Source organism: Scardinius erythrophthalmus, assembly GCF_964197995.2.
Source record: "Scardinius erythrophthalmus genome assembly, chromosome: 4".
Lineage (NCBI taxonomy): Eukaryota > Metazoa > Chordata > Actinopteri > Cypriniformes > Leuciscidae > Scardinius > Scardinius erythrophthalmus.
In genome coordinates, this window is record NC_138224.1 from 47,703,039 (window position 1) to 47,730,093 (window position 27,055).

A 27,055-nucleotide genomic window follows, 5' to 3' on the forward strand; every position below is an offset into this window, starting at 1 on the left:
ATATAGATACATATCTAGATAGATAGATTATAGATACATATCTAGATACATATATTCATATAGATAGATAGATAGATTTGGATAGATAGATAAAATGGAGGCTCCCCAGAAGAGATGCCGTACATCTGTGGTGTGTGAGCATCTCCGTTTGGAAACCCCAAATAAAGTGAGATGTGTGTATTGTGATTGGCAACAATACATCATCCATGATGCGCCATTATGAGGAGCACTCATCCTGCCATTTTGCAGGGTGCAGAGGATGGCATTCCCCCTGTACCTAGGCCTGCTACTGACACTGCTGGGCCATCTAAGCACGCATTGTTTGAAATATAATTATAATTGAAATATAATTACAAACTTTTGGGACACTGTTTAGAAAGTCCATAGCCCTATGCCCTACAACAGGGGTGTCAAACTCAGTTCCTGGAGGGCCACAGCCCTGCAGATTTTAGCTTCAACCCTAATTAAACACACCTGATCAGCTAATAAAGTTCTTCAGGCTTATTTGAAAACTGCAGGTGTGTGTGTGTTGCAGCAGGGTTGGAACAAAACTCTGTAGGACAGTGGCCCTCCAGGAACTAAGGCTACGCTTACACGTGGATGGCTATTTTCATAAACGGACATTTCACCCCTCTTCGTTTTCAAAAATAACATTGTGCAGACAAACCTGTGTATATGCTGTCAAGAGCATGCCAAACCTGTAGGTGGCAGTGTAACGAGAAGCCCAAGCCCACCTTAGCCAATCAGAATCCCGAAAATAGTCACATTCTGTGACGTCGCTGCCTAAAACTCCGGTTTTCTCAGTTTACATGCAAACGAAGATTTTCAAAATCTCCACTCTGGTCGGAGTTTTTAGAAAGAATCGGTTTCATTGGCGAATCCTCCGTTTGCGTGTAAACGAAGGGCGCAAACGAAGGGAAATGTCTCCGTTTTTCAAAATAACCATGTACGTGTAAACGGGGCCTAAGTTTGACACCTGTGCCCTACAACCTATAATGTCCCAATCACAACTGCCAATCATGTTAAAAATAGCTTCAATGTGAATATAATATAATATTGTGTGAATATACATTTTATAGGTCTACATATAAGACACACAATGCTACAGCTGATGCCACAGTGGAAGTGAAAAAATACATCAACGATGTGTATTTGCCCAGAACTCATGATCCACTAACTTACTGGAAAGAGAGAGCAGTAATCTTTCCTCATTTGTATGTCCTAGCTAAAAAATATCTTTGCATGCCAGCAACAAGTGTCCCTTGTGAGAGGATTTTTTCAAAGGCTGGAGAAATTATCTGTAAAAAAAGAAGTAGGCTAAGTCCTTCCACAGCAGAGAAATTCATATTTTTGAGTGAGACATTGTGGCTTGATTTCTTTTATTAATATTCTTTTTGCAGGACCAAAATAACATTATGCACAGTGAGGAGCCAAGCTTCACATATTAGAAAAATATAATAATAAAAAAACAACACATTTTTTTAATGGCTCGTCAAGGTTGTTTCAGATCAACACCTGCAAGTGACCACTAGGTATCACCGTTGAGACAGGTGTCGGATTGATTCGAAGCCTCGAAACAAAATGGCACATTTGGTTCAACTGTTTCATTGCTTCACGAAGCCTCGATCTGCCCACCACTAGTCAAACATACCAAAAAGCAAAGTCCTTTGGCAGGCAGGAACAATTGCACAAACAGCAGGCAAACAGGAGACTCTGAGACACTGGGCAGAGAACAACCAGTAAGCACAAGACGAAACAACAAGGAATGAACAAACACTGACTCAATATATAGCAAAGGCTGATGAGCCGCAGCTGAAGCTGATTGCTAATCAGCAATCAAGGTTGCCCAGCAACACAGGTGACACACAACACACACACATAATTCACAGAAGACAAGAAAGAATCTACAGACCTGCGAACCGTGACAAATAGGTTTACTTAAAAAACGTCCTCCTACAATCAGTCCAGATTAATCACATCATTACTGTATAACTTTCCAGCAGGTGTAACAATTGTTTTACGTATATATGTATATTACAAGTGATGGATGTTATTATTATGTTCTGGAGTATTTGAGAAAATAAGTGTGTACATTTACCACCTTATTCCAAATACAGGCATATTGATGTTATATTTCATATATGTTATAATCTTACTAAGTTACAGGTTTATTTTATTATCATAACTGGTCTCCAGACAGTGTGTCTGTGTATGCTTAATTAGTCACAGTGCGTCTCGCCTCTAGGTTTCAGTTTCATTCAATTGATGGTCAGGACTGGTACGCCTTGCCGGTGAGTGACTATAAATGAGCATTGTTAGTAATTCAGATCAAGAATTAATATCACATGATTGTGTAATTTCATTAGTTAATTCTGGTGTTTTGTGTTTGTGTTTTCATTGCAGGTTTACAACCTAACCTAACTAGCTAACTAACATGCTAAGTTACGTCACTAATATCCAGCTGACGGGCTAGCGTAGCGGTAGCTTTCAGGCTACCTAGTTTGTGGATGATTATTGTGTTTGTGTGCGCAATAAAAGCTCATAAAGTGACTCAAGTTGTATCCGCCATACTTGTCCTGGAACCCTTCCAGTGGGGAGTTTATTGAGCTATAGCAGGTAGCTTAGTAGAAAACTGATCTAGAAAGTATCCTGACAAGAAGTTTTTCTACATGAAATGTGGTAATATCATGCTCTGAATTCATCATGTAGTGTTTTGTAAGAGTGTTGTGGAAAATAATGTCAGTGTTTTCTTTCTAAATCCATTGTTTAGACAGTATTGATTATGAAAAAGTAAAAGCCGCTTTACGACACAATTCTAATACTTCATACGTTTGTCAAAACGCCTCAATATTAAATTCCAGTATTCAATATCCCTTTCCCCTATACTCAAGATAAAACTGCCAATAAAACGCCTGCACCAGCAAAATGAGAAAAAAAGACGTATACATACAATAGGACGAACTTGTTACCATAACGCGTCACAATCCATTACGATAGGACGAGACCTCATTTGTTACGACCCGTTCAATAAAGAAAGGGCTTGATGTGAACTTTTCCAGTTGGTAAAAAGAAATCCAGCCCCAGCCGACAGATCACCAAAGACACAAATCTTTGTTCCACAAAAAATATAATTTATTAAGGTGGAAAAAAAAGTAATTAAATTAAGGATCCATGTCTTCAGGATGCCCCAACACCAAAATAGAAAAGCAAAATAGACTAATAAATAAAACATGTATAAATTGACCTATGGCTAAGCCACGCCCCCTCCACTCACTCGGACAAACAGTCAACATTCGGTGACAGGCGCTATGGCAGCTGTCACAGTAGGAGACATTTCACAGGAGGCCATTGATGATTTTTGGAGACAGAAAGATTATATATTAATTATATTATATTATATAGAGGATTATATTAATACTTTTATTGTTGAGACGGTCGATGAAAAGCTTCAGTTCCAAGCAAAAATGTACAGGTCACAGTGTAAACGTGATAAACCGCATCTCGTTGCCATCATCATCTCAGACAACAAGAGGTAACACATTATAATAACGTTAATAACATTATAATAACGTTCAGTTGTAAGTCATTTATAAGTGGTTAGTTAATGATGAACTAATCATTTACAAAACATTCATAAATGATTAGCAAGTGATATACTAACAATTTATGTATGTTTTGTAAATTCCGTTACAAGTCATTTACAAGTCATTAGTGACTAATAACTAATTATTTATGAAACATGACTATGCGTTCATAAATGATTAATATGTCAATTATTGTATGTATGTTTTGTAGATTCAGTAATAAGTCATTTACAAAACATGAAACGTTTCATAAATGTTTAATCAATGATGTTTTTTTTTTTTGTATGTATGTATGTAGCAATTAGGGGGTGCAGAAAGTGTTGTAAATGCCTTGAATACACGTACAATATGGCTACAGCACAATATCGTACAGGTATAAAATAATTTTTTATTGATTTTTTAATTAAAGGACTAGTTCACCCCAAAATGAACATTTCCTGATAATCTACTCACCCCAGTGCCATCCAAGGCAAGATGTTCATGTCTTTCTTTCTTCAGTGGAAAAGAAATGAAGGTTTTTGAGGAAAACGTTTTAGGATTTTTCTCCACACAATGGACTTCAATTTCAACCAAAATGTTAAAGTCCAAATCAATGCAGTTTCAAAGGACTTTAAAGTGCTTCAAATGGCTCTCCTCGATCCCAGCTGAGGAATAGGGCCTTATCTAGCGAATCGACTTTCCTACTATGGAAGTCAATGGGACCCAGAAACTGTCTGGTTACTGATATTCTTCTAAATATCTTCCTTTCTGTTCAGCAGAAGAAAGAAATTCATACAGGTTTTAAACAACATGAGGGTGAGTATATGATGACAGAATTTTCATTTTAAAGTGGAGTATCCCTTTAAGTCCAAAGCTTACACATTTAGAAAAACATTGATAAAATGTTTACTTCCCATTTCTTTAGAAAGAATAAGCATTTCTGTTAATTTTCCATGTAATTATGTGATCTGAGGACGATCTCTCCCATCTCACAATACTGTAATAATCCTTTCACCTAGAGCAATAGAGGGAGCTCACAAGCAGAAAACAGGACTTATACGAATTAACCATATTATATGTAATTTATGACATGGAGAGTTTGTTCCTCACATGAATGTTGTGGTTTTTAATGTGAAGAAGATCCACACGTGTTGTTGAGCACTTCTGAAGATGAGAAGTAAAAAAAAAACTACTGATTTATTCATAGATTGATTCAGTAAATATTTACTGCTATTTATATTCAGGTATGTTAATGTATTATGACAATTGTTTTTTTTTTAAACATTTTTTTGAACATTTGAATTTAGCCTCCGTGTTTTTGTTAGACACTGTTACATAATTAAGTGAAAGAAATTAATGGTTTTAATTTTTTTAATTTAGAAGTAGACTTTGGGTATAATTGTTTTGATTATGTTACTTCTGTATAATTTTTCCTAATTTAAAGCGTGACGTTGTAATAACGAATGGTGAAGTCGGATCTTCTCAGATTAAAGGCAGCGCTAGTATTTATCTGGTCATGTGATCTCAACATGTCTGTCCACACAAGGCGACCTGCTCCATGTCTAATATAACCACTTTAATTAGGTCACTCTTCAAATATATCAGTCATTTCTGTAGAGCTGGACATTTTAATGAAGAACCAAATGACTTTGAGAATGAAACCAACCTGTTTGTTCCCCAGTTTCTTCATGTTTCACTCTGAATGTGTCTTCAATCTTCACGTCTTCACTCTCCTCTTTAATAAACGCCATCTTTATAATAGTGTCACGTGGATCTCAGGACAAACACAGAAAAACTCCTGGTGAAGCGACTGTTTAAGATGAGAAAAATTAACAGAAAGAAAAACACAAAAACTAAATCTCTGAGTCTCAGTCAGATCTAATTCAGTAGTTCAGTTCACTGGTAAGAGAGTCAGTCAGGGGCTGTTTACCCCTGGCCACTTCATGCGTTTTCTCAGATGGGATAGCTATCCGATCGTGAAAAGACCAGGTGTAAATGCCCTACGAAACGCATTCGAGACGGATTTGAATCCGATCGCTCAAACCACTTCAGGAAGAGGTCTGAGACGCATTCCAGACGAAACTGGACAAGTGTAAATGCATCTGGTTGTTGAAACCACATATGTAAATTTTACTCCTTCCAAAAATAATAAAAAATAAACGTGTGAGCGTGTTATAGGCTATAATGTAGCCAGATATGACGACGCTTCTGGAACACGCATCACGTGATGAGAAGCTGAGCATCTATTCATTAAGCCAACGTGCAAACTATCGCAAATCAAAGTGAAAGTAATTAGCAGACGCTTAACACACAATCCTCATCTGTAAAAGTAAAGAAACGAAAGTATCTTACCAGGGCTGTTGCCGCTCTCTCTTATTGCGGGCTTTGATTTTGAAATTAGCTGATGATGAATAAAATGCAGCTCATATCTGTTGCTTTCGGTGACGTGCACTCCATTAAATCTGCATATAGCGTGGGAATTGAAGATCGGATTTAAATCCGTTTTGCAAAAACACATTTATGTGACCAGGTGTAAATGGAATCATTTTGATAAATCAGATAGCTATCCGATCTGAGAAAACGCATGAAGTGGCCAGGGGCCTCATTTATAAACGTTGCGTACGCACAAAAGAAGGCGTACGCCGCTCTCTACGCAATAATTGGTATTTATAAAAAGCAAACTTGACGGGAAAATGTGCGGTCCTTCACGCAAGCTCTCACCCAGGCGTACGCACAAAAACGGGTGAAATGAGAAATGGCGACACCGTCGGCAGATGGAAGAAACACGTGAAAGTGTGTGAAACCGTAGACCGTTGTGTAAAAGAAATGGCAATACTGCCTCTCATAAATAACATGAAGACTTCACAAAGCAAGTCTTCCAATTAACAGCCTACACGAACACCCGTTTGATCGATCTGCAGTGTAAAACAAACAAAATCAAACGAAGATTACAACAGAAATGCAAATTAACACATTTGCAAAAAGAAAAGTGAAATATGTTCTGCAATAATATTGGCATGTTATGCAATTCATCCTCATAACACATCTGTAGCTTGTCAGATGTAATCAAATTGATGGTAATAAAATGCCATGATGCCATCACAATGCGTAATGACGTGAGTGAAGTTACGTTTCTTGGTTTTCCTCTGTGTTTGCCATGATTTCGCAATCGATGAATATTAACTTGTGGGCGTTTCACGGACTATTTATGGGCAACTATGGGCGTGACATGAAGCCATAAAAGCTGCGCTACATTTAGAATTGATTGTGATTTATTAAGGGAAAACTGCGTAGGATGTGCGTGCGCACGGTTTTATAAATCCGAATATTTCTGTGCGTACGCACGTCCTATGTTTCATCCGTATGCCACTTATGACGCAAATCCTACGCAAAGTTTTATAAATGAGGCCCCAGGTGTAAACAGCCCCTCAGAGAGAGAGAGTTAATGGACTTCAATAACACAAATTATACAAACACTTTATATTTAGTTATTTATATTTGGTATTAAATTTGTTTAATATAAATTAAATAAATGTAAAGATTACATTTAATAGATCACACTTTCATGAAAACATTAGCAGTTGGTTTGTAAAAAAAACTACACACGTTTGTGTTTGTTCTCGTTGCATTTACACAGTTTGACCACCAGGTGACGTGAAATGACCAGTGAATCATTTTACGAATCATTTGGTCCAATTTAGTTAAAAAAAACTAAATTTCTCCATCACTACTTGCCAGTAACAGAATTCATGTTTATGATAAACTGATTGACGATGCAAGGAGCGAAATGAGATGCTCCTTTTCTGTTACTCATGTATAGATTCGCTTTACTCGCACAAAACACCGCTCATTAAACGGAAAAAGAAGCCGGTCATCTGCTCCTACAACCCAAACAGGTAATCAATCATAGGTTGAGGTCATGTACAGTACACAGTGGTGGGCAAAGTACTTATTCTGCAGTTAAACAGTCTGTGTGTTTTATTTTCATTCATTCATATTCTCTTCATGAACTCAGAGAAACAGCATGTTTTCATCTTTGTGATGCTGCATGTACTGTACAATATCCAAGTATGACTAACATTGTGAGGTGACTATGAACTATGACTATGTTTCGCAATACATTACCTAAAACAACCTTGCTGCCTTTTTTAGGAAAGAGTCAGGTGTGAGAGCAGACGTATATGATGTCATAAAAAACCTGACCGGGGCCCCAATAAGTTACCTAGTCAATCAGACAGCTGCTAGGGTGACAGTACAGGGAAAGGAACTTCCAATCGGATGTGGTTTGAGTTACCAGGTAAATAATACTCTAACAGTCTGCACACTGCACAGTATCTGGAGGAACGATGGTTCAAATATTCATATTCACATCTACATAAGTAGACTATGACAGCTAACAGTTGATCAATTTATTTTTATTTACATTTGAAAACATTCAAGCAATGTGCATTCCTCTACATCATTTCTCATAATGATGTATGCGGGACCCCCAGAGGTCAAAATGTGCAACACTTACAGCTAATCACAGTAGATTATCAACAAATACAACTATTCCAGTCACAAAAAAATCTTTACACATATATATATACACACATACAATAAAAGTATTTCAGATGAGCCATCTTTTTGACATTTTAAATCCCTTGCTTAACACAGAGAAATACAGGATAACTAGCCTATAATATGTGAGGCTGAAAATTTGAGAACATGCTTACAACATACCAAATTTGATTTTTTTTTTATACCCTGATGTTGGGAATTCTCCCCGATACAATTTTGAATTTCTTTATTTTGGCAATAGCTCTCTCCACATGAACTCTGTGAGCAGCTATCTTTTTTGTTTTGTGTACATCAGCGGCAGACATCTGTTTGTTTGACTGAACAAAAGGGGGGATATTTACTCTCAGTCCAATTTCTTCCAATTCTTTCTCAATGAGAAATCCTTTGTCAACCATTACACCATCACCTTTGTTCAGGTAGCTATGAGACATGAGTGTTTTCAGCAACTCTAGGAATTTGCTTTTCTGAACAATTTCCTTGTCAGACAATGATCCAGTAAAAAGAGTCGATGTAAACATGATAGCGCCATGTGGATCACATGCAATCAGTGATTTCAGAGTGTTGGTTGACTTTTAGTTTGAGAAACTTTGACTTTGCAGTACTAACGAACTTGGCTTCTCAATCTTTATTTCTGTGCAGTCAAGTATTGCTAGAGTTGTTCCAAAGTTGATCTTATATTTATCTGGCATTTGGGAGATGATGGTGTCTCTATGTGGCCATACAGGTAATTCACCAAGTACATCAAACATGTAATCGACCCATGAGTTGAAAAGAGTGCCTGCGCTTCGTTCTGGTATCTGAAATATGTAAGCCAGATCCTTTAAAGGCACAATATGTAACTTTTTTGCTTTAAAAATAGCAAAAATCACTATATCTATGTTATATTTTTTTTTAGTTGTGTACTTACATTATCCCAACTGTTTCCAACAACTTTCAAACCAGGAGAAATTTGTAATTTAATTCAAAGACACATCCCGTTTCTTTATTTCCGTTTTGTCGCCGTCAATGGCGTCATATCCGCGTTGTCTCTGGTTTCCGCTCGTGCTGCCATGGCAACCAGAGCTATGAACCAGAGCCCTCTGATAGTAACCAAAGCGACTGACGCAGAACTGTGTAGTTTGCAATGTCTATTTGCACGCTGTTGTTGTTTTGTTCAAACATTATTGACCATGGCAAGCAGACTTTGGATAAAAAAGGAGAACTAAAACGATAATCAATATCAGCGCGGTGTTTTCGAGATGCCGAGAGCTCCCATAGACAGTATATAAACGAGAGCTCCACGTCCGAGACTTCGACCGCTCCTACATGTACTTTATTAAACAGGTGAGCACATTTACATAAAACTAATCAATGTTATATAGTTCAACAATGATAAAATGTTAGAATATGATCTGTATGTTATTCTAATGTTGATCTAGCTTACTGCTAGTCTCATACAGACAAACTAACACATTAATTTCAACACATTCAGATGCAGTTTATTGTGCTAGAGTAATGTTAGACCAAGTGAAACAGCGCTGCGTTACCTCACAAGTTTAATTTGTCTAATAAACTGACCTGTGAGTTTTCTGCATGTGTAGTTCGGTAGAATGAAATGTCCATATTCCTTTTATATCCGCGGGACTCGCGTGTGGAGCTGATAGCTGTCTCTTAGCAATCCCGAACTGCTTCATATCACAGTCATGATAAAAGCATCGATGTATTCACTCATCCATAAACATTATTAGATCGGCCGGCTTGACGTTGACGACAACCTCCATAGTTCTTAGCAAATGTTGCGTCATCAAACTACGCCTTTGTTATTGTAAAGAGGTTAGTGACCCCTAGTGGCGAAAAATTCCATACTGTCCGTTTAAGTCTAAATTTTGGCGCAACTTCATGAGAACCAGCAAAAGTTGGTGACATAGTGGCATTTTATTTATTTCTCGATCAACCCTCTTATATGTTAATGGGACAAAGGTTTGTGGAGCTGTATAAGTATTTGGCACAGCAAACACAGAGCACAAGTTGTTAAACTGATCGTAACTGAAGCCAGTGAGTGCAGTACCGGAAATAGTTTGAAATATTGCTGCGGTGCAGGAGTTCTGGTGTCAGTGTTGTTAGAGTCTGATTTTTTTTTAATCTTCAATTTCAGCATCCTTCTGAGCCAGCATAGTCCTTAATGTCAGCAGCTCTTGCTCCACTTCCCCTTAAGGCAGCTCCAGTGGCGGATGCCGGTCCAGACGTTCTGGCACTTCCTCTGGCTGCTGTTGCACGGGTGGTTGCTCATCTTCTAGAAGCACTGCAAATATAAATTTATGGTTTAAAATGAATGAAGGAAAACAAAGATGTTCTGGTACAAGCCAAATGTCACAAACCAACCAACATATCAGTAAAATTGTTCAAACTAAAGTGTACACTTGATAGAGCAAGTAGCAAAATTAAGAAAATTGTAAGAAAAAAATATCCATATTTAAAGTATTAAGAACAATAATCATAAATAATCCTTTATAAAAAATAACCTTTTTGTGTTCATTTTTCCTCAGAGGGAGCTTCATCACCTCTTACTCTAAGCCAGGTTTTGGCATTTGCTTCAGGATCCACCTCCATTCCTAGACTGGGTTTCCCAGTAGAAGCAACATTAGAGTTTCTGCATCCGCAGGAAAATGAGCCAGCCGAGATATTCCCTGAAGCAAACACTTGCAGCATTGTTTTAAGGCTGCCAGTGCATCATCAATATGAAGACTTTGGAGAATATTTGAAGGATGGCATTTTACAGGCACCCACATCTAGGGTAATGTAGTTGATTGTCTGCCTCACACATACATAAACCTTGCATGTTGTTGCCATGTTATTTCTTATTTTACCATTTGTTGTGCCTTTTTCTTTAAAAAAGGACTAAATTGATACATTCTGAATATTGGCATTTTACTAGCACCTAATGTAGTTGACATAGCCTATACCCTATTCCACTTACATCCAAGTTCTCGGATCTTTCGTTGCCATGTTATGTTTGATTTGATGGCCATTTGTTGTGTCGGTTTATGTTTTCCTTTGAAAAAGGACTAAACTGATTCTGTCTGGATCTTACATGTATTTGTCATAATACTGATGAATAAAATTCTTTGTTCATAGCTTTGGTTGCTGCTGTGAAAGTGATGCATGTCAGTTCTGCCACTGAAACGGTGGATGGTGCCAATGGAAATGCAAACCTGTTACATAGCAGATCACACAGATCAGATAAAGCTTCAGTTGTGGGAGACACAACTGGGAGCGCTGGTGAGTGTGTCCACCAGGGATTTGTACCTGACCACGACCCGTACAAGTGAAATGAAAGAGGTGGCAGCTCTGACTGGTCAGAGCTTGGATGTTTTGTTCACAGTTGATGAATGTGAAGCAAAAACGCAGACTGGTCATGTGACTGGTGCGGAGGTCAGTGTACGGCGTTGCTGTATGAAGTGCTCTGCCTGGCAGGCGGACTTTGATGGAAAATGCCAGTTTCATCGTTGTGAGAGGTGTGGGCTGCTACAGAGGATTGACAGTTTTCAGCCCACTGTAACTGCCAAAGTCTCCCTGTCAGGCGATTTTGGTGAAGAAGATTTCACAGAGTCCAATTCAGTGTTGAACCTGTAGCTGAAGGACGATTCGCTTGGAGAAGCTGAAGCAATTGAGATGGAAAGTTGGTTTGAGGAAGGTGATCATTTGTTGGATGAGCCCTCGCCAACTGGAAGTCGGAAGAAGTAAAACTTTGCTGAGCAGGTTGATTTATTCATGCTAATGGAATAGGTCACTTAAAATGGAAAATATTCTGATAATATATTTATTGTCTTGCCATGTAAGATATAGGTGAGTTTTACTTTAGTAGAACATTAAAGAACTTTTTTTTTTTTTTGGTGATTCACATCATTGAAGTTAACAGTGTTGTTCTATACATAATTTTTTGTTTTTATCTTTAGTTTATCCTCATAAAAGGCCTTTTTTATGTGTCTGGAGGAATATTTTGTCAAATACAAATATTAAGAATATATTATTATGTGACTAGTGTAGCAACTTAGAACCTGTTAAAGCTGGTGTCACAAGTCTGCTCATGCTTCACTTCAAATCTGAGGATGTTCTCTAAAACTATGAATTTTATGAAACATTTTCTAAAACCATGTCATGTGTGTTTTTAGAGAAGGCTGATAAGATGCTAATAAAATAAAAAGGATAGCCCCCTGTAAGCTCCCTTGTGGTCTATTGTCTATGTCTGGTGTGAATTATATGGAAGTAAAATAATGACAAATGTTTTTGAAACAAAAAAGCTTGTTGAATTGCACTACTTGAAAAAATATGCATTGCATTAACCGTGCTTGCATTTTGTTCTGGTTCATGACACTGATGTTGGTGAGAATTTGGCAATCAAACAGTTTCCATATAGAGTTAATCCTGCTAAACGTGAGTTTATGAGGGCTGAAGTTGAGTATTTACTCCAAAATGGTTTCGCAACACCTAGTGAAAGTCCCTGGAGTTCACCTTGCTTTTGTACTGACTATCAAAAAGTAAAATGCATCACTAAGCCAAACTCTTTTCCCTTGCCCCGTTTAGAAGGCTGTATAAACAGAGTCGGATCAGCTAAGTATGTAACTAAGCTCGATCTTTTGAAAGTCTACTGGCAAGTTCCTTTAACACCACGAACTTCAGAAATTTCTGCCTTTGTAACGCCAGATAACTTTTTGCAGTATTCTGTTCTCACCAAAGATATTCTTTGTAACGCTCCAGTTCTCTCTGAACCAGATTTAGGTCTACCTTTTAAGTTACAGGTGGATATGTTAGAGGCTACTTTTTTTTTTCAAATACTTTTAAGTTACAGGCCATTGATGTGCTGGTCTTTAATAATCCAGGAATACAACCTAGATATTCAACTTCAAAAAGGCTCTGAGAATGTGGTAGCGGATGCCTTATCTAGAGTCTATAATCCTATGGGTTAATGAGGTTTATTTACAATTCAGTGGATTTGTAAACTTAAGTGTGGGGGTGTTACGTCAAAGTGCGTATCCTTGATAAAGTGTTGTGAATGCTTGTCTTTCTATTGTTTCTGCTCTCCCATAGGGTAAGGCTGAATCCCAATACTCTCTTACCCCTTCCCCTTAGTTTTGCACGTTCACGTGAGAGTAAGGGCTATCCCAATTCTCATTTTGATCGAGGGGTAGGGCTAAGGGGAAGTGGTAGATACTAGATACCCCTTAAAACCAAGCATTTTTGTTTCCTCGATCAAAACGAGAATTGGGATAGCCCTTACTCTCACGTGAACATGCAAAACTAAGGGGAAGGGGGAAGGGGTAAAGGCGGGCATACACTGCGCGATGTCTGTGCGATTTCAGCAAGGTTACCTACTCACACTGAACTAGTAGATCGCATGCGATGTAAAGCCAAAGCTCAGGAAGCGAACCAAAGTCCAAACAAAGTCTTTTGCATTACAACAGGTGAATCTCCAGTTGTCCTTGGTGATTGTCGTTTGAACCTTTCTGGATCTGCCATCAAATTGATAAGTTTAAATATATCAGGTGCAGTGAGAAAAGACTATAAATCTCCAACTCCAACATCCTCACACTCATAGCCGACTAGCCGAGACTCTTCTTTATATGTACAGATGTGACGTAATAACGCAAAGACATGCTCGAATTTCCCACGGAAATCCACCAGTACCATTGGAATTAAAAACATTATTACAAGCTTACCGTTTTGAATTGAGCTAAGGCAAGCAGAGAGTTTTGAACACTTGCGTGTTATGTATGTACTTGCTCAAATTTTTTTTGGATAATTTAACCCAAAAAAGTTACGGAATGCAGCTTTAAAGGGAAAGTTCACTCAAAAATTTAAATTAGCCCATGATTTACTCACCCTGAAGCCATCCTATCTGTATATGACATTCCTCTTTCAGACAAATACAATCAGAGTTATATATAAAAAAATCTGGCTCTTCCAAGCTTTATAGTGGGAGTCAATGGGTATATTTTTTAGAAGTCCATCAAACCCTAACCATCCGTGATAAAAGTAATCCACGCGTTAAACTTTTCTGGACCGGCAGAATGAAAATGCCTAGAAGCCTATGTAGGAGTGAGCCAGCTCTCAGATCTCATCAATAATATGTTAATTTGTGTTCTGAAGATGAACGAAAGTCTTACGGGGGTTGGAATAACATGAGGGTGAGTTATTACTGAATTTTCATTTTTGGGTGAACTAACCCTTTAAGTTGAAATTTCAAAATAAATGTTTACACAGATCCTAATTAAATCACTTGTGAATGTGCAGGGAATTTTTATTTAATTTTTATTTCATAAACCTTTCACACTCACAACTGCTATTTCTTTCCCTGATGATTTTGTAAATGTTTGAGATCTCTTTGATATGTGTACCTCTTCTCACACTTAAGACACGTGAAGCCTCATGTGAGTGTAAAGGTTTCCTTTAAATCTGAAACTCTTTCCACAATGATTGCACGGGTAAGGTTTTTCTCCGGAGTGAATTCTCATGTGCGTCAGAAGGGTTCCTTTATCAGTGAAGCTCTTTCCACACTGAGGGCAGGAGAAAGGCTTCTCTCCGGAGTGAATTCTCATGTGTGTCTGAAAGTTTCCTTTAGCAGTGAAGCTCTTTCCACACTGAGGGCAGGAGAAAGGCTTCTCTCCGGTGTGAACTCTTATGTGAACCCTAAGAAATGCTTTGAATTTGAAACTCTTTCCACAGTGATGGCACATGTTAGGCTTCTCTCCAGTGTGAGTTGTTACATGTTTCTTAAGGTGATCCTTGTCTTTGAAACTCCTTCCACACTGATGACATATAAAACAGATCTCCCTTAAGTGAATATTCATGTGATACCCAAGTCTTTCTTTACATCTGAAACTCTTTCCACACTGAACACATGTGATTGGCTTCTCTCCATTGTGAATTATCATGTGAGCCTTAAGATTTCCTTTTAATGTGAAACTCTTCCCACACTGTTTGCAGGTGTAAGGGCTCTCTCCAGTGTGAAGACTCATGTGGGAATTAAGGTTTCCTTTAGATCTGAAACTCTTTCCACACTGATCACATGTGAACGGCTTCTCTGTGTGACTCTTCATGTGAGTCTTCATATTTCCTTTTTGTGAGAAACTCTTCCCACACACTTTGCAGGTGTTAGGGCTCTCTCCAGTGTGAAGACTCATGTGGGAATTAAGGTTTCCTTCACGTGTGAAACTCTTTCCGCACTGATCACATGTGAAAGGCTTCTCTCCAGTGTGACTGGTCATGTGAGTCTTCATATTTACTTTTTGTGAGAAGCTCTTCCCACACAGTTTGCAGGTGAAAGGCCTCTCTCCTGTGTGAATTTTCATATGAGCAGTAAGGTTTCTATTGACTGTGAAACTCTTTCCGCACTGAACACATGTGAACGGCTTCTCTCCAGTGTGACTGTTCATGTGTCTCTTCATATTTACTTCTTGTGAGAAGCTCTTCCCACACAGTTTGCAGGTGAAAGGCCTCTCTCCTGTGTGAACTCTAATGTGAGCAGTAAGGTTTCTTTTGAATTTGAAACTCTTTCCACACTGAACACATGTGAACGGCTTATCTTCAGTGTGACTGTTCATGTGTCTCTTCATATTTCCTTTTTGTGAGTAGCTCTTCCCACACAGTTTGCAGGTGAAAGGCCTCTCCCCTGTGTGAACTTTCATGTGAGTAGTAAGGTTTCTTTTGAATTTGAAACTCTTTCCACACTGAACACATGTGAACAGCTTCTCTACTGTGCAAATTCTCACGTGAGTCAAAGGCTCCTCTCCAGTGTGAACGTTTTGTTTTTGTGTTAGATTAGAACTGTTAAATTTGGTCTTCTGGGCTCTTTTTCGTGAGGTTATCTTTTCAGTCTGTGTGGATTCTTCTCCTGTTATGAAATCATGATGCATCTCAAACTGTTTGTTCTCTTCCACTTCATTGAGTCCTTGACTCTCCTCTTTCAATGCCATCAGGTCTAAGGCGAAAAGAGACAAAAACAAATTAACCCCAGTGTTATAAGTTTACCTGCACGTCCTGTCTTGATAAATGATGGTGATCAAATTTGGCTGTTGCAGTGTATAAGTATTGAGCAGAGGTGCTCTAACACAATATGCTGCTGTGGCAATGGAGAAAGTAGAGGTTGAGAAAGGTAGCAGGAGGGAATACAGTTTGAATTACAAACAAGCATGTTAGTCTGGAATGATATGGCTTACAGGCTACTTATGAATTGCTCTTTGAAAGATCATTTCATTGGGTTTGATCTATTAAACAAATACAGCTTAAAAAAAAGTCTCTGTTTTAAGATGGACCCCAAGTAGAGGAGGGAGACACATTTCTGTTTATATCTGGTGTTTTAATCCATCTCTTGTCCACTTTCAACCATTTCTATCATGATTTTTTCAAGGGGAGGGTCTATGGGCAGGTAAATGTATGGGTTTTTCAGATCTTTCAACCTAATGGACAAAAGAAGCTCTCAATTTACATATGAACTCTTTTTAGAGATGACGTGAAAACATATGGCGAGCAGCAGCTTTCGTTTCTACTCTGACATATACAAGACCTCTAAGAAAATGGTAAGTGCGTTAGAAATCAAGAATGGTGAGAGAACATTGTGCGTACATTTTTGTCTTCAAACCAAACTTGGGTCTTCAGCCGACATCATTTAAATCGTGTCTGGCCTCCACGGTTCCCATAATGTTTACGCATTAGGTCAGTAGGCGTCTTTTGTGGCTGTTTGAACACATTTGACCACATGAGTGTCTACACAACAAAAGCAATCCAGTCTAACGTGTTATTGTCTTTCCTCTCGCGTTACCGCTGGAAGTGGTCAAAAGTGGACAAGCTCAAAACGTTTTAGTCAGTTCACATCTTTATTTAACATCGTCTACTTGTCTTAATACCAACCGTTTTTTATTTAGTGCCCTGGGGGCACATTTCAGAAAGATAAAACGATCATACTTGGTGGAAGCCTGGATGCCAGCCGAACTTAGCCCCATCCACAACATTTTAGGTCGGGAAGTTCGGTCTGGACTTGATTTGCTGTGGAGCAACTATGCTCCTAACCAGAGCTGTTTGGACCAATCAAATTGTCAATGGCGGCTTTATGCGATGATGGACAGATGATCAACAGTATCGTAATCATCCACGTCACCAAAGAGTGCTTGGATTGAATTCGTTTACAACAGCCTGAATGCCAGCCGAATTTAACCCCACTCACAACATTTGAGGTCGGGAAGTTTACTATTTCTCTCAAAAATGATGATCGTGTTGGTAAGTACTCCGTGCATCCTTATAAAGCAATAAGCCCCATGAAGCCGTGATCTACAGTGAATTTAGAACAGCTAAAGGGCATTGTTAGGCACGACGCGGAGCGGAGTTGAATCACAAACGTTGCGCAGTAATAATAATGTAATGCTGTCACAGGTGTATGTTTGTTGGGTAATTTACAACAGCTTCAAACACGGCTCAACCAATCAGAATCAAGGACTGGAACCATCTGTTTTATAAAATTATTTTTACAACACTGCCCTCATCTTCTTCTTCTACTACTTCCAGTGTGCAGTTGAGTTCTGTTGACAACTATGCATTACTCCTGTAGCAAATTAGCTGTAAGAAATATTAATAACCAATCATAACTTGTTTTAGTTGATTATAAATATTTGGATCAGTTAATAGAATTAACTTAATGTAGTAAAATTAATATTACAATCAATTAACCTGTTGGTGCCATGAACACTCAGTATTAATTGTTTATTTATTCTAAGAAATGTACATTTCCAGGGCATGGGAAATGTCTTTCTTACTGTGCAGTACTAGTAAGAGCCTGGAGCAAAAATCTGATTATTGACTCCAGATATGAGTTTGAGACATGGACAACTTTAAGTGTGACATGAACAAGACTTTGTTAACTAGACACAGTTAAACTACTCTAACATACACATACATACATACAGTTTACCAAGGGAAAGAGAGCTGAAGCAGAATACAGGAAAGCAAGAAGTAATAGCATTGTTTGAAATTCAGCAGATCAACAGCCTTGAGCAAACCATCAGTTTAGTTCTAACACGCCCTTCCTTAAAAGGGGTAAGGATACTTAATGTATCAAATAATGAGACTAAGTTTGATACTTGCATGTCTCACCCATTTGTATTATGGCGCTTTTCCATTACCAGTACCAGCTCAACTCGCCTCGGCTCGGCTCGCTTTTCGCTCTGTTTTCCATTGCAGATAGTAGCTCCACAATAGTACCTGGTCATTATAGTGACGCCGCAGGAGACTGCCATGACGTAATCTTCTACGCGACACACACCCGCTACCCACACACACAGGACAATGGAGGAAATCGCGTCTGGCGCATGCAATGATGATGCAGTGAACAGTGATGATTCTCTCTGACCAATCAGCAGTCTGCCGTGTTTTCACGTCACATTTTAGTATCGCCTCATCTTGCTCAGAACCTTGCCGGAGGTGATACGAAAAAAAGAACCTGGAAGCAGGTACAGGTACAACTTTTAGACAGTGGAAAACCAAACAAAGGCGAGTCGAGGCGAGCTGGTACTGAAATTTGTTGAGGCTCCAGTTGATATTTGCTGATGTGGTCTTGATGAGAGAGAACCAGTGGGAGTCAGAAGATCTTTAATGAATGAAAAGACAAGGCCGCAGCCTGGCACAAACTTGGGAGTCCTTGGGGGACTTCTAGTTCAGCATCATCTTCACATTAAAGGTGCATTGCGCAAGTCTCTGAGTTTTTGCAGAACTATGCCCCCTCTGGCGACAAGCGAAACTGCAACACTGCAACCGAACGCGCATGACGTCACGCCCAGTCTCAAATTCCGACCCGAATCCCTCTTATTTATTTTACTGTACAGGATTATAGAGGCAATCGCAGTGATCAGAGAAGGGCTCATTCAGCCCATCAGGCAATTGTTTAAGCATGTATGGGTTAGAAAAATGGGTATTTTTAACATGAAATGTTGCGCAATGCACCTTTAAGATTTCAGAAAGGGACTGAGAGAGTAAGAGCCTAAAAGGCTGGGAGGCTAAGAGAGCCAAGAGGTAAAAAGGTGTAAGAAAGCTGATCTTGTGATCAGTGATTTTTAAAGCGTGAAGATGTCACACCCTCTGGGGTGTGTGAGCCAATAAGAAGTGTTCCCTTTGGAGGGAGATTTTATGACTTTTTTTTCCTAGCAGGGCATTTTAATATGTAATTTGATTGGGTGTTCACGAAAAGAATCTTCACGAGTCTTATAATACCAATGCCTCACAAAGTTAGCAAAATGTAATGTGAATTAACAAATGGGGGAGTTTATAGAGACTAAACATGCTACACATATGCTACACATATGATTGTGTCAAGTCAACATCAAGTCTGAAACATTCATCCAAAACAGAAGGCGTAGACCAAACCAGACAAAAGGAAAATCATTAGATAGGAAAATTAGATATATGTTAATACATTTCTCACGTGGATATATATAGAATATATATGATTGAAAGGGGTCATTTCTCCTTCTCAGCAAGAATTAAGTGAGTCACAACTCTCTGGAAATTCCTTAGGATCGTAAAAGGGTCTTATCAGTCTTAATGTGTCCTGTAACAGGACACTGGGTTCTGCCAGTGTGTTATCTTGACTTGAGATGTTAGTTTTGGGGGAAGTTTCATAGACCTTTGTTGGGAGAGTAAGTTGGCTGGATTATTCATTAAATAAAATGAATAATTTGTGCGTGTCTGATTGGTCCAGATGCTGCGCTCAGTTGCTCTGATTGGTTGTAGGTCTATCCAATTGAGTGCAGAGGCATTTTCTTTTCCAGGTTCAGTTGAAACACGCCCCATAATCACAGCCCAATGGAGCAGTATCAGACTCATGTTCTGACTAGAATCTGAGTATGACCACGTCAGGCTAGTGTTGAACTTCTCCCGACTCAGATAAACTCTGCCTTTGTTAATTCCTCTAGACCCATTTGGACCGCTTTGGATCAAGGTATTGGCTGTTGGTCTCAGGAAGCCCAGGAAGTGACAGTGGAAACACGACTGACCCTGACACGCACTAGCACACTTGCTTTTGGCCCAACAGTGGAAACACTACAAGGCTGGGAAAGGCTCAGGGTGCCTTCTCCCAACTCTGGTCTATATGGAAAACAAAGCCATTAAACCGAAGATGCTCCTATGTAACTGCAATGTAAAGTCTGTTCTGCAGTTCTTTATGGAACACATCCATTCACCTCATGTCAGTTTTGATAACCCGCCAGCTCTCTGAACCGTAAAGCAAAACTGTAAAAGATCAGACAGTTTCATAATAGGCTGTATGCACAGCGGTGAATGACATACTTCTGGTGAAATATAAGGATGCTGGATTACTTCCGTTCCGGCGATTGTAGAGTGCTATGTACTATTTTTTCTAATAACTTATATTGTCTTCTATACTCTTTGCCTATACTACGGTAACGTTAGTCACAAAAACAGACAAAACAGCCTCCACTCATATTGTTGATGCTTATTTGCTTTATTATATTACATAAACATAAATATATATATATATATATAAAATGACATCTAAACGTATGAAAGTATCTTTTCAAAGACGGGAGGACAGCTCCTCTAGCCACCACTGCTGTGTGCCGCAGTGTACAGCATCTGCTAAATTTAACACTTTTCTAAGTTTCCACACGTTTCCTAAAGACAAGGAAATACAGAAGAGGTGGGTAGTTAATATAAGACGAGACCATTTTACAGTTACAAACCAGACAAGAGTGTGTAGCCGACATTTCCAAAGTACAGACCTGATCGAGCCGAAAACACCGGCCGGCCGCAGACGAAGAATGGAACTGTCATTTAATAGGGATTAAACAGGGCATCGATTAACTCGAATGTGTAGTTTATACCGACTTTTTGAATGAAAATAGTTGTTTAACATCCGCCGACTCCACCCTCTGGGCTCCCGTAGTTCTTACATGACTGGGAACGGTGGAAAGCGATTACAGATGCAGTCGCAATCTACTCCACTAATATAATATGGAAAATATTCTAATATACTGTGGAAAAGCCAGGGCTTATGCACATGCTGAACGTTTTGGACCCCAGGTATGTTCTACCAAGCTTCAAATATTTTTCTAAAAAAAAAGGATGTTCAAACTCAAACCAACACAACAAATAAACAAATATTTAATGCTGTTGAATTTTTTTTTTGCACTTTATCAGAATTACCTCCTATCTACTGAATAGCAAGATGTTAAACGTTTCAAAAGGGGTCACATGTGTTACATTTTCACTGTTTACAAAGGCAGGGCCTGCCATCTTGTCTTTTTGGCTTGTTGTTTCTGATTGCACTTTAACCTCAAGGTGGAAATCCAGATCAAATCCACGAAGGGAAAATATCAAAACAAAATAAAGTTAAAACTTGTTTTAAACAATTTCTTTGTCATCTGCAGATTTATTTTAAGTACGGGGGGGAATCAATTTAAATCTTTGTTAGGCCATATCACCCAGCCCTAGGATCAAATGACTGAGTTCAGCTGTGAGAATGAAACCAACCTGTTTGTTCCTCAGTTTCTTCTTGTTTCACACTGAATGTTTCTTGAATCTTCACCTCTTTGCTCTCTTCTTTAATAAATGTCATCTTTGTTTGTTCCTCTGTTTCGTCTTGTTTCAAACTGAATACTTCTTCAATCTTGAAGTCTTCACTCTCCTCTTTTATAAAAGCCATCTTTATAATAGTGTTAGGTGGATCTCAGTCGCTTCGCCAGGGTTTTTCTGTGTTTGTCCTGTTTAAGATGAGAATAATTAACAGAAAGAAAAATAAATCCAAACTAAATCTCTGAGTGCATCTCAATCAGATCTAGTTCAGTTCACTGGTAAGAGAGTCAGTCAGAGAGACAGTTTATATTTTATATACTTTACTTATGATTTTTATTTTGTATTAAATTTGTTTCATATAAATTAAATAAAGTTATACTACAGGGCCGTTGAATGCTTGACGAGGGTTCTAAGGTGTGCATTATTTTCAGGGAAACGCACAGCTAAAGTAGTTCCAGCAGGTCTTGACCGCATTACAGCCCCAAATCACTCCGCGTAGTTAACTGTAATAACGGATAATAGGAGACAATTCATAGCAAGAAAAACCATGCAGCCCCATATGCAAGATAAGCCCCAAACGCTTGATCTGCAATTTTCAATGTCTAACTTCACAATGAATGGAAACATGCAGTTTAATTTTAATAAATAAAGTATATAGTCCTATCTATAATCAATGGAAAATTAAACAATATAAATTGATAGTCCTGCTGCACGGGTTTTATAGATAATATTTATAGATCATATAACAAATACATAATTATTGATAGGCCTATACTTGTTAAAAGGGCTTTGTGTTTCATTTATTAGGCTAGTCTACTGTCACTAATAGAAAAAAAAGAATGAACGAATTAACCCTCTGGGCTTTTGATATTTTTAATTTTTTGCTTCATCGGAGGGGGATGAAACTTGCTGACTTTTGTTATATTACCTATGTGAACACACAAAAAAACCAAGGAGATTATTCAGATATGTTAAAAAAAAAAGTCACACTTAGCTTCCTTCGTGCAAAAATGGCCGACCATAGGAAATGAATGGGAAATAGGAAAAAATAGGAAAACTCAGAGAAACTTTTGTTGGTACAAACTACAGATCAGCCACTGTGCAGAAAAAAGTGTACAGCAATGAAGGGGTGACACTCTAAAATATCAAGAGTGCAAACATTTATAAACCAAACATTTTCACCCCTGCCTGCTACCATGGCTACTGGTTAGATCAAAGAATCAAGATTGCCCCCCGGTAACCACCAGGCCAATAAGAGTATTTGTTTATAAAACGATCACTTTCCCCTCTGCCTGCTACCACAGTCCACAGTTCATTCTTCAGCAAAAATGGCAAGAAGATATACTGCTCAAGAGACCCTTGAATACTTGCTTCAGGCAAGTGATAACGAAGAATTTAGTGTACCAGATGACACTTCAGACATAGAGGAAGATTTGGAGGCTGACCCAGATTTCCAGATGACAGAGGATCAGCCATCAGAGGAGGATTCAGGGGAGGAAGGCCCTGAGGGAGATCCATCATTCCTTTCAAAAAATGGAGAAATATGGAGTTCATCTCCTCCACCACAAACTCCAGGAAGAGCACGAGGAGAGGAGATCATGAGGAAAACACCTGGTCCCACGAGGTATGCCATTTCAAGAGCTGAAGACATCAAATCTACTTTTGAGTTGTATTTCCCAAGCTCTATTCAGAACATTTTAGTAAGCATGACAAATATGGAAGGGAATTGAGTTGATGGGGATCAGTGGAGAAAGGTTGACTGGCCTGAAATAGAAGCTTAGGCTACATGGGTCTTCTCATTCTGGCTGGGGTTTTCGAAATCACATGGCGAAGCAACACGCAGCCTGTGGCATGGGGAGATGGGAAGAGCAATTTTTCGAGCAACCGTGCCTCTGAAAGATTTCATCAGATTGTCAGGTGTTATACGTTTTGATGACAAAACCACAAGAACCCAGAGAAGAGAAGCTGACAAGCTGGCACCCATAAGTGAACTGTGGGAAAAATGGGTGGAAAGGCTTCCCATTATATATAACCCAGACTTGTATGTAACTGTGAACGAGTGCTTGATTGGCTTCAGAGGCCGGTGCCAATTCAAGCAGTATATGCCGAGCAACCCGGCTAGATATGGACTTAAAATCTGGGCAGCCTGTGATGCTAAAAGCAGCTACTGCCACAATATGCAGGTGTACACAGGCAAACCTGCAGGAGCACAACGTGAACAAAACCTGGGAAAACGTGTGGTGCATGACATGATACAGGATCTGAAGGGGCACATTGTCACTTGTGACAATTTCTTCACGTCCTATGCTCTTGGCACAGAGCTCTTGCAAAAAAAAAAAAAAAAAGGATGCTGGGTACTGTGCGCAAAAACAGAGCAGAGCTCCCAAGTGCACTGGTGACTACTGGAAACAGGGCTCCTCTATCATCTCTCTTCGCATTCACTGAGACACACACCATTGTGTCATACTGCCCTAAAAAGAAGAAGAACGTCATCCTAATGAGCACCACACACAAAGATGCAGCAGTCAGCGAGCGCGAGGACAGAAAACCAGAGATGACTTTAGATTACAACGCCACCAAAGGTGGAGTGGACAATCTAGACAAGGTATGTGGTACTTTGTATTTGTTCAATTCTAACAATAAATTGTACAATAATAACTTATATTCTAAGCTAAATGGTAAATTGAAATGTATTGGGAAAAAAGTAAATTGCATTATCAAGTAGATGACCAAACATTTACTGAAATGTTGTATGTTTGTGTAATATTACAGATTGTTTCAACACACACATGTGGACGGAAGACAGCTCGCTGGCCCATGGCTCTCTTCTTCAATATTATTGATGTCTCGGCCTACAACTCTTTCGTTCTGTGGAGGGAGATCAATCCCACCTGGGTACAGGCAATGTGTAAAATAATTAGGCTACAGTTTGAATGTAAATAGTTAAATGTAATAGTTTCAATGTACTGATCAATTTACTGTTTCATATTATTTTAGCATAATATGAGTTCCTGCAACAATAAATAAACTAATTACAGTTTGTATGTATATAGTTAAAATAATATTTATTATTATTACATTTTTATTCATCTTTTTATCCTACAGTTTGATAGTGATTGTTTGCTGTTATGTTATTTTATGTTTTTGATGTTAGATCATAAATGCTGTTCTTTTCTGAAGTTTTTATTACCATTTATAGAATTAAAATGAATAAAATACCAATTAATTGCAAAATGTCTGTATATAAAGTGTTTTGAATTATCACTATACATCCCTTATTTTGTTCGTTTTTTTTAATTATCAAATACTGAGTAACACAAATGTTTGGATTTTGTTCCCTTTCTAACCAAATGTTATTGTTAGATTGTAATCATAATGCAAAACCTGATACTTGTCAAAAAAAAAAAATCTAAAAGTAGTCTTTTAGAATATCTAAATAAAAAAATATATATAAAAGTTGGAGAAATCATATCTAAAAAAAACAATTGTAATCAAATAGCCTCTCTATGTATTTCTATAGGGAGCTATAGGCAGCCTACTGGCGTTACACGGCATTGCACTAAAATATTCTCTTTTAACGCCACTGGATAGCGCTCTTCTCACTTCAAATATATATATATATTTTTTAGCTCTACACTGCATTCTAATGTGAAATGTTGCATTTGTTGAAAACAAATTAAATAAGAAATAAATAAATATATATATATTAATTCTAATGGAAAAAATAGCGCATACAAATTATATAATTAATGCTAAGTATTTTCTTCGTTTTTGCACGAAAGGAAGCAAAGTGTAACACATTAATGAAGAAGCCCAGAGGGTTAATTAAAACGAATTGGATTAATACATAAATAATAATATTGACGCACATGCTCGCTCGCTCGCTCTCTCTCTCTAACTGCATTAATAACTGCATAAAGCCGGGGACACACTCACTGTAAGGCCGGTTATGAATGTAATTTGATACTTATGAGTGATCATGCACTCAGCGCGTTCAGGCTGTGTTTACAGTCGGTGTTCACAGAATCTGCTGCAGACAGTCGATGACCAGTCAGAGAGTGTGTCAGCCAGTCGTTAAGTGTCTCTCCAGCATTAGTGTAGTCTAATAACTGCATTAGTCTGCTAGACATTTCGTTTTTTAAACTACTTTTAGTTCAATTTAGTTAAAACAACTAAATTTCTCCATCATTACTAGCCAGAAACAGAATTCTTGTTTAAGATAAACTGACTGAAATGAGACGCTCCTCTTCTGTTACTTTACTCGCACAAAACACTGCTCATTAATATTAAATTTAAAAAATACGTCACATTCTGATTGGTTAATTTAGTTTTACATAGCTTGTAAACACGATTAGATTGATTAAAGAGTTTGCATTGATTTAAACACTTTTAAATGCTTTAAACACAAACCTTTCTCCAGCCGAATCACAACAGATGCAGGAGCGCGGCGCAGCCTTATGACGTCACACAACCAAACCAAAATAAAAGTCCCGTTCACTCTGTGCTGCGTCTAAAATCACAAACGTACAGTACACAGACATTTACAAATATATATCTTATTAAGAAATATTAATGAAAAAGTGTGTGATTATGTCCAATGGGCAAAACTATAATGTTTGGGTGCAGACACTTTTTATACCACATATTACAGTATTAATATGCAAATAGCTACAAGTGTGTTTACAGGTAAAAAATACATGTTAAAACAGTGTATGATTTTTTGTGTATGTTGAACATACATGTTATGACTTAATGTAGAGTTCATATGATGTCCTTCTGGGGTGGGCAATATGACCAAAATTTTATTTCAAGACAAGACATTTTAACTCAGTAGTGATAATAATAACTATATACTGTCCTCATGATGCGTTGCTCTGCATGAGGGATATACTCCAGTAATGCCTCAAGCTGTAACTTTTCTTGATTTTAATTGGAATTCCTTTTTATATTGTAAAACTGGGAATACAGAACACATAAAATACATCAATATACACACTAATAAAAGGCTAAACACAAAACAAACGGCTGGCAGATAAATTAGCCTACACTGAATGACACTTCCAGAATGTGGATTAGCATGCTATAGTGCCGGGGTTTTAAACCGGGGGTCGCAGAGGGGGAAGAGGAGGGTCACGCAGGCACTATTGGCTGCAGCTAGACTATTGTAAAGCCTTGAAATGTTATCCTTTTTAAGACCTTTGTATTATTTTGTGGTTAGAGAAATGGATTTGATTTCAATACCCCTGTGTATATAGTTGTTTACTTTTGTTATATTGCTTTTTTATTTTATTTACTTGTATTATTATTAATATTGATATCTATATACTATATTTTTATACTTTTTATTTTATTTTATTTTGTATTTAATTGTTGTATGT

The 27,055-nt window shown here is 38.2% G+C and overlaps 1 protein-coding gene and 1 long non-coding RNA gene across 4 annotated transcripts in view; one reads left to right on the forward strand and one right to left on the reverse strand.

The window, feature by feature from the left end:
* LOC308689647 overlaps positions 1–27,055 on the forward strand; it is a 1,235,845-nt gene that overhangs the window by 924,721 nt on the left and 284,069 nt on the right. The window lies entirely within an intron of this gene.
* On the reverse strand, positions 7,972–26,135 carry LOC308689613 (uncharacterized protein). Of its 3 annotated transcripts, none has more exons than XR_014030024.1 (4): positions 26,088–26,135; positions 21,636–21,865; positions 10,625–16,080; positions 7,972–10,404 (listed from the first exon to the last, which is right to left on the reverse strand). XR_014030024.1 is itself a non-coding variant. In XM_081363427.1 (4 exons), the coding sequence occupies exons 2-3, from the start codon at positions 21,805–21,807 to the stop codon at positions 14,510–14,512; spliced, it is 1,743 nt and encodes a 580-aa protein (XP_081219553.1). In that variant the 5' UTR covers positions 21,808–21,865; positions 26,088–26,135; the 3' UTR covers positions 7,972–10,404; positions 14,498–14,509. The 3 variants fall into 3 exon arrangements, 2 of the variants coding, with proteins under 2 accessions (XP_081219553.1, XP_081219552.1); XM_081363427.1 differs by having other exon boundaries at positions 14,498–16,080; XM_081363426.1 differs by having other exon boundaries at positions 7,972–16,080.

Coding starts and splice junctions, on each gene's coding strand:
- LOC308689613 (XM_081363427.1), bottom strand. CDS start 21,807: ATGGCTTTTATAAAAGAGGAGAGTGAAGACTTCAAGATTGAAGAAGTA. Junction 16,081..21,635: donor AGAAACTGAGGAACAAACAG/GTTGGTTTCATT, acceptor TTTTCGCCTTAG/ACCTGATGGCATTGAAAGAG.